General features: G+C 57.9%; 1 protein-coding gene across 1 annotated transcript in view; it reads left to right on the top strand.

The window, feature by feature from the left end:
• Positions 1–447: 447 nt before the first annotated feature.
• Positions 448–8,038, top strand: part of MYRF (myelin regulatory factor) — a gene marked incomplete at its 5' end in the record, with an annotated part of 14,359 nt that continues 6,768 nt past the window's right edge. Inside the window, 11 exons of the mRNA XM_010156075.1 lie at positions 448–643; positions 1,072–1,148; positions 1,708–1,818; positions 2,125–2,215; positions 3,609–3,809; positions 5,078–5,186; positions 5,561–5,670; positions 6,701–6,861; positions 7,237–7,309; positions 7,609–7,697; positions 7,883–7,951. Coding sequence (XP_010154377.1) covers positions 448–643; positions 1,072–1,148; positions 1,708–1,818; positions 2,125–2,215; positions 3,609–3,809; positions 5,078–5,186; positions 5,561–5,670; positions 6,701–6,861; positions 7,237–7,309; positions 7,609–7,697; positions 7,883–7,951 — 1,287 coding nt within the window. The remainder of the gene's footprint in view (positions 644–1,071; positions 1,149–1,707; positions 1,819–2,124; positions 2,216–3,608; positions 3,810–5,077; positions 5,187–5,560; positions 5,671–6,700; positions 6,862–7,236; positions 7,310–7,608; positions 7,698–7,882; positions 7,952–8,038) is intronic.

Here is an 8,038-nt window from a genome sequence, read left to right as displayed (position 1 = left end):
CTTAGGCAGGGTGTTGGGATCGGGTTAGGCAGTACCTGCCTGTGCTGACCAGCCCTGCGGGCACCCAAGAGCAGTGTCGGTGCACGGCGGAGGGGACAGCATCAGAGACCGTCTCCTTTGCCCCACCACAACCCTCCTTCCCCTCCCATGGTTTTGTGTGAGCAGAAGTGGCCTTCACAGTCTGTGCTGAGGTGGGACTGTTCACGACACGGTCGTTATTCAGGTGTGGTGGGACATGGACCTGTCCCCTCTCCCCCAGCCCTTCCCACCCATCAGTGGGGTGGTTCACGTGCATCCACACCCTGGGACGTGGCCGTGTACCGTGCCACAGGGACCCCTTACTGCCTCTACCTCTGGGTGCGGGGCTCATCCTCCCTCCCCCCCCTAGCATGTGCCTCTCATGGCATTCCCAGGGCTCTGCTCTAACGCCTGCTCCCTTTTCCACAGCCCGATGCTCACGTACCGCGTAGACGCTGACAAGGGGTTCAACTTCTCTGTGGGTGACGACGCCTTTGTGTGCCAGAAGAAGAATCACTTCCAGGTCACGGTCTACATCGGCATGCTTGGAGATCCCAAGTATGTGAAGACCCCCGAGGGCCTGAAACCCTTAGAGTGCTTCTACCTGAAGCTGCACGGAGTGAAGGCAAGCGGGAGCTAAGGGCCAGTAGTGAATCCAGCAGGGAGCAGGGGTGCTTGGCAAAGCTGGCATCAGGCAACACCACATCTTCATGTGTTGAGTTGTCAGGGAGGGTGTAGGAGTACTGAAGGCCAGAACTAGGCAGATCTTGATATATATCTGAGTCCTAAGACGGGCTCAATCACTGCCTGGGTGTCTTCAGGGCTGCTTCTCGCTCACCTTTGACTCTGGAGGTATATGAGCACTTTGGGAAGATCGTTTGGGAAGATTGATCCCCGCTGTGCTTGGAGAATGACCACCCTCAAGTTGGGTGTTGTTGTACCAGGTCGTAGGAGGGCTGGGCAGGCGGCTGGCCTGTGCTGGGGAGATGGAGGTGGGAAGGGGAAGGTTTTGACTTTCTACTCTTTGTCACACACCCAAATCTTTCCCTCCAGCTAGAGGCCTTGAACCAGTCGATCAACATAGAGCAGTCGCAGTCTGACCGCAGCAAACGGCCCTTCAACCCTGTCACGTGAGTATTGCCCGGGGTGTTCATAGAATCATGGAATGGTTTGGGTGGGAAGGGACCTTAAAGCCCCCCTGGTCCCACACCCTGCCATGAGCAGGGACACCTTCCACTAGACCAGGTTGCTCTAAGCCTTATCCAGCCTGGCCTTGGACACTTCCAGGGATGGGGCATCCACAGCTTCTCTGGGAACCTGTCCCAGTGCTCCCCACCCTCTGCGGGAAGAATTCCTTCCTGATATCCAATCTAAACCTCCCCACTTTCAATTTAAACCCATTCCCCCTTGTCCTGGCACTCCCTGCCCTTGGGAAAAGCCCCCCCAGCTTTCTTGTAGCCCCCCAGGCACTGGAAAGGGCTCTGAGGTCTCCCTGGAGCTTCCCTTCTCCAGGCTGAACCCCCCAACTCTCCCAGCATGTCCCCATAGGAGAGCTGCAAAGTTTTCCCCTCTTCACATTCACCACTCTGCTTTGTGCCCCGTTCACAGACCATCCTTGGTGGTGTAGGCCAGGAGATGGCTATTCCCCAAAGAATCTCCTCGCTCACTCCTCTGTTTTCCTTTCCTCAGGGTCAACCTGCCCCCAGAGCAGGTCACCAAGGTCACTGTGGGGCGGCTGCACTTCAGCGAGACCACAGCCAACAACATGCGCAAGAAAGGCAAACCCAACCCAGACCAGAGGTGAGGGGCCTTCTCCGAGCCATTCTGAGCACTCGGGTCCTGTGGATGTGCCAGTCCCTGGGTTGGGAAGTGTGGCTGCAGCGAGGGGGACATGGAGGAAAGGTCCTGCGTTGGCCATCCTTGTCTGTGTGGAGAAAAGGAGGTGTCTGCTGTGGCCACAAAAACTCTGTGAAGGGTTGGGGACACAAGGAGAGGGGATGTGCCAAGCCCACCATGACGGCTTGGTGCTTTGGTCCCTGGAGAGGAAGCAGACTCGGCAGCTCCCGGTCTCAGGACGGCACCCTGACCCCTCTCCCCTCTTGGCAGGTACTTCATGCTCGTGGTAGCCTTGCAGGCACACGCGCAGAACCAGAACTACACGCTGGCAGCCCACATCTCCGAGCGCATCATTGTCCGAGTAAGTCCCTCTCTCCTCCCTCAGCCTCGACGGGTGCCCACAGCCCTTTCCTGGATGTCCTGGGCCATCCTCCCATCTTCCTCTGGCTTTTCAGTGCTTTCTCCACCCAGCCCTTGCCTTCCTTCTCCAAACCATTCCTGTCTTGCTTGTAGCTATACCTACCCATGCCCGGATTCTGACTCCAACCTTTCCATGGCTACTTAGTCAGAGCAGCCTCAGAGCGTACAAAAAACTATTGGAGAGAGGGAAAGCATCCCATTCTCCCACGGTTGGACCAGTGTGTGGGGTAGAGCTGTTGGAAACAGTGGTTTTGGGACTCTACAGCAAGGACAATGCCTATGGGTGCAGGGAGACTGGGTGCTTTCCCAGGGCAGCACCTTTGGCGCGTGCCTTAGCATGCGGCAGCGCTCAGATGGGAATGCGGAGGAGTGGGAAGAGAGATGAGCACCATCCCCGGGCTCTCAGTCTCGTGGCTCACTGCAGGACGTGCAGGCAGGGTGTAGAACACAGAGGGACCTCGGAGACTGCAAAGTAAGTTGGCAATGGATTATGCAGCCCCCGTGTTGCCCAGCGCAGGGAATTGCGGGCACCCTCGACTGCCCTGTCCCACTTGCGAGTGGGACACAGCACCACGGCAGCAGGGCAGAACCCTGGGATTTGGGACCCAGGAGCAACAGCCACGTCACTTGGTCTCCTGCTGTCCTGGCACGGTGCTGGTTGGGGTTTTTGGAACAGCTCTGAGAGCTAACAGACAGCTCAGGAAAGCAAAGCTATTCCTTAGGGAGAGGAGCAGAGCAGCCTTGGTTCCTGCCGGGAGAGGCTTAGACAGGGCCCGCAGATGGGTGCCAAGGCTGCCTCTGCCGTGAGGGCAGGCTGGGATCTGTTCCCAGGGCTGGCAGCGGATCCTTGCCCCTGCCACTTTGCCTTGTGCTGCTGCAGAGCTCTGTCTCGCACCTCCATGGCCTTGCTTGTGCTTTGCTGTCCCTGTCCAACTCCTGCTGTCCCTTCCGTGAGGCTGGGGCAGCCTCCAGACCTTCCTAGGGCTGGAACGGCACCCGCACCAAGACCTCATTGCCCTGGACTGTTCATCCCAAAAGCTCCTTCCCGCTTCTCAGGGTACCCAGGTGAACATGCCCCAGTTTCAGCCAAGATCTTCCCCATCTCCCTGTCCCTTCTGTGGAGCAAGGACACCCTGGCTGGGTGTTCTGCCAAGCTTTGTTCCTCAGCTCTTGCGCCCTCGCCAATGGGCACAGCAGACTGCTGCTGGAGAGGGATGGGTCCCCTGACATCCTCACTCCACCCGCATCTCGGGGCGCCCAGCAGCGCTGTGGCGTTTCTCTCCTTGGTTTTGCTCCTGCTGCTTTTCAGTCCCTATTTCCCTGTCTCTCCACAGGCTTCTAACCCTGGCCAGTTTGAGAGTGACAGCGACGTGCTCTGGCAGCGGGCGCAGCTCCCCGACACCGTTTTTCACCACGGCCGGGTTGGCATCAACACGGACCGCCCGGATGAAGCCCTCGTGGTCCATGGCAATGTGAAGGTCATGGGTTCGCTGATGCACCCTTCAGACATCCGAGTGAAGGAGGACATTCAGGAGGTAAGAGGCAGGAAAACCGGGATCTGAAGAGGCGCTGCGGAGAGTGTGAGTGTCCTGTGAGCTGATTCCAGATGCTGATTTGATAAAGCCCTTATGGGCAGCCTGAGCTCCTATGGCCCAGATGGGAAGTGCCTTTAGGAGTCCATCTGTCCCTCTCTGTCCCAAACACACCCTGTCCACCATGCCTTAGGGAATATTGACTCTCCCACTGTTAGCCAGAACTGGCAAACGCTGCAGTTACAAACCTGGACACAGGCAGGTGTGTCAGCACAGGGTTTGCTGGAGCCTGGGTGAGATGCTCAGCTCTGCTCTGGAGTGCCCTCAGCTGGATGTGCCTGTCCCGAAACGCTGGCTACAGCCATGGCTTTTATTCCAGCAATGAGCCGGCCGTGTGCGCTGGCAGCCCAGAAAGCCAACCCCATCCCGGGCTGGATCCAGAGCAGCGTGGCCAGGGGAGCGAGGGAGGGGATTCTGCCCCTCTGCTCCGCTCTGGGGAGACCCCCCTGCAGTTCTGCTCCAGCTCTGGGCCCCCAACAGCAGGAGGACACGGAGCTGTTGGAGCGAGTCCGGCGGAGGCCCCGGAGATGATCCGCGGGCTGGAGCCCCTCTGCCCTGGGGCCAGGCTGGGGGGGTTGGGGGGGTCAGCCTGGAGAAGGGAAGCTCCGGGGAGCCCTCAGAGCCCCTTCCAGTGCCTGGGGGGCCACAAGAAAGCTGGGGGGGCTTTTTCCAAGGGCATGGAGTGACAGAACAAGGGGTAACGGGTTTAAACAGAAAGAGGGAGATGAAGATGGGCCCTCAGGAAGGAATTCTTCCCGCCGAGGGCGGGAGCACTGGGACAGGTTCCCAGAGAAGCTGTGGATGCCCCATCCCTGGGAGTGTCCAAGGCCAGGCTGGATGAGGCTTGGAGCAACCTGGTCTAGTGGAAGGTGTCCCTGCCCATGGCAGGGGGAGGGACTGGGGGGGCGTTAAGGTCCCTTCCCACCCAAACTGTTCTGTGATTCTGTGATTTATGAGATCTGCCCCGTGCCTGGTTGTGCAGTGGGACTCGGTCTCCTCACGGCTTCACTACCCAAGGAACTTGTCCCGTGACAAGAACTGGAGATCAAGCCCAGTGCAAAAGCTGTTTGTCCTAAGAGCTGGTCTGGGCAGGGTTCAGCGCTGTCCCACGAAGTTGTTGCCAGGGTCGGTTTTGCTGCTCGGTGTCAGAGTCATGGGAACTTAAGAAGCAAGACCCCGCTTAGGAGCTGCACGGGTCTGTTTTGTCCCAGGTGGACACCACAGAGCAGCTGAAGAGGATCTCCCGGATGCGACTGGTACACTACAACTACAAGCCCGAGTTTGCGGCCACGGTGGGCATCGACAACACCTCGGAGACAGGTACTGCAGCACTGGACCCCGTGTTCTGCTACCTACAGCAGCATTTGTGGTACCGACCCAGCTCTGCCCGTGGGCAGCCCCTTGGCATGGGGTAGGAGAGAGGGGGCTGCCCAGCTCACGGGCCCTCCAACAAGCTCTGGTCCTGCACAGGCCGGGGTGAAGGGATGACGATGCTTATGTCATCCCAGGGAACAGGGATCCTGCCAGCACGGGTAGGAGGAACCCTGCCCCGACCCAACAAGCTCTGGTCCTGCACAGGCTGTGGTGAAGGGAGGACAAAGCTTATGTCATCCCAGGAAACAGGGATCCTGCCAGCACAGGCAGGAGGAACCCTGCCCCGAGCCCCCTTGACCCACAGTGCTGTTTCCCCACAGGTGTCATTGCTCAGGAGGTAAAGGAGATCCTGCCTGAAGCTGTGAAGGACAGCGGGGATCTGGTGTTTTCCAATGGGAAGACCCTTGAGAACTTCCTGGTGGTGAACAAGGTTGGTGGTAGACAGGAGGGGCAGGGAGGCTGTTCGACCTGGCTCAAGGGAGTTGCAGAGCTGGAAATGGATGAGGGAAACCTGGGAAATGCTTCTAGGCCAACCTCACCCATATGAGTTTCAGACCTGGCTGGTCTTGGGGATGTCAGGAGCAGCCCTGGGTGGACAGCAGGCATCAGCAGGGAGGAACGAGCCTGATGCTGGTGAAAGTTGTCAGCATCTCCCTCAGGAAGGGCTCCTTGTTCGCAGCCTCCTGTAGGGAGGCTCTTAGTCCTAATCCCTCCTTTCTAGATAAGATAAGGTGGTTATGTCAAGATAACCCAGAGCACCTGGCTGCTGACCTCTCTGTAACCTGTGGCAGCCTGTTTGCTGCTCGGGGCATTGAGGGGAGAGCCTCCCATAGCACACGTCGAGGGGACAGCTTCCCAAAGCTGCCAGCTTTCTCCTGCATCACTCTGTCTGGAGTAGGAATGGCCAGGACTGACCTTAGTGCCCTGTTTCTCCTTTGTGGAAGCTAAATCCCTGCAGTTACATCACCAGCGAGCAGCAGGGAGATGCTGGGACACCCTGCCTTTACCGGAAGGGCTGAAGGTTGCTCCGGATTTGGGCTCTCCATTCATCTGGATCAACTGTCTGTTGGATAATGCTGTGGAATAACTCAGCAACTTGCACTGTCGAGCAAGAAACGTAGAGCTGGGGTGGAGAAGGTGTAGATGGGGAGCATCACTCGTGATTTGATCAAGGGCTCCTGATGAAGACGGGGACTTTATGACTTGTTGGATTAGCAGCAGCAGGAAAGCTCAGGGATCCTGCACCAACATTTATTGTTTTGGGTGGGATTGAAGAGCACATCTCTTGTTCTTGCATCCAGAGGCTGTAGAGGTCTAGATGTGTCATGTTGGAGGATCCCCTTCCCCCAGAGCTAGGTGTTGTGTAGCCTTTCTCCTGGGGCAGGGCATGGGAGAGCAGTCAGGGTGGCCTATGCTCCTACATGCCAGGCCACTCAGGCTGCCGACCTGTTCCCTGGCAGGAGCGCATCTTCATGGAGAACGTGGGAGCCGTGAAGGAGCTGTGCAAACTGACAGACAACCTGGAGACCCGGATCGATGAGCTGGAGAGGTGGAGTCACAAGCTGGCCAAGCTGAAGCGGCTGGACAGCATGAAGTCAACCGTGAGCTCCGGGGCGTTCAGGTACGGGATTACGGAGAGCATGGGGGGCCAGGAGGGATGTCTCCTTTTGAGGCCAGGCAGTGCTGAGTGACAGCTTGGTTTGGGATGGGGAGATGGGGAGGAGTGGTGAGGTGTTGGCTGTTGTCATTTGGCCTGGGGTAGATTCAAGGAGCTGAGATTGGTCTGGCATACACAGTCCGACAGCCTGCTCTTAGACCAGCCTAAAAAATCCCAGTATGAAGTTCTCTCCACGCTTCCCCAGAGTAAGTGAGTGCCTTTCTCAGGGCTAGTTGTTTCTCATGCTTCCAAAATCATCATACTGACCAGCTTATGCAGGATTTGGGGCAGAATGCTGTCCCTGCACAGCTCAGCTCCTTTCCTCCTTTCTCCTTGCAGCCAAACTGGAAGCCAGTTCAGCCGAGCGGGAAGTGTGCCCCACAAAAAAAGACCCCACAAAGTAGCCAGCAAGGTAAGGGAGCCGCTCCCGAAGGAGCAGTGCTCTGCGGGGGGGAGGTGGCTTGTCCGGGAACGGTCATCTGCATGTTCTTCCTGTGTCTTCTTAGGCACAGTGCAGAGGGAGAGAGCCTTACTGCTCCCTTTTCCGTGATTTCTCCTTCCTTTTTATCCATCCCTAATGAAGACATTACCTGCTCTGTGAGGGTTCAGGGATTGCAGGGAAGAGAGCTTGGGATGGGGTGGGTGAGATCTATGTGAGAACCGGAGCGGTGAGGAGCCCTGAGCTGATCCTGGGAGTTTTTCCTCTTACAGTCACCATCGGTTGTCCCGGAACAGGCCTGCATCAGCCAGCGCTTCCTGCAGGGCACCATCATTGCCCTGGTCATCATCATGGCCTTCAGGTGAGACCGCACCCCCGGGCTGCTGCTCCTCTGCTCTCCAGCTCATCCCCTTGGCCCACGCCATCCACGGGGTGTGCAGCGAGGGGCTGTGGACCTACAGGTTCTTTCATGGGTTAAAAAATGCCAGTACCACATGTCCCTTGCTCCATGCCCGTCTGAGCCTCCACCTCTGTCTCTCTTTCCAGCGTGGTGTCCATGTCCACGCTCTACGTGCTCAGCTTGCGCAGCGAGGAGGAACTCGTAGACCTCGATGGGTAGGTACCTGTGGGCTCAGGGAGGGGGATGTCAACCCCATCCTGGGCTGGATCCAGAGCAGCATGGCCAGCAGGGCGAGGGAGGGG

Source organism: Eurypyga helias, unplaced genomic scaffold (assembly GCF_000690775.1).
Source record: "Eurypyga helias isolate BGI_N326 unplaced genomic scaffold, ASM69077v1 scaffold4187, whole genome shotgun sequence".
NCBI lineage: Eukaryota > Metazoa > Chordata > Aves > Eurypygiformes > Eurypygidae > Eurypyga > Eurypyga helias.
Note: the sequence above shows the minus strand (reverse complement) of the source record. Positions and strands in the feature narration are given on the sequence as shown.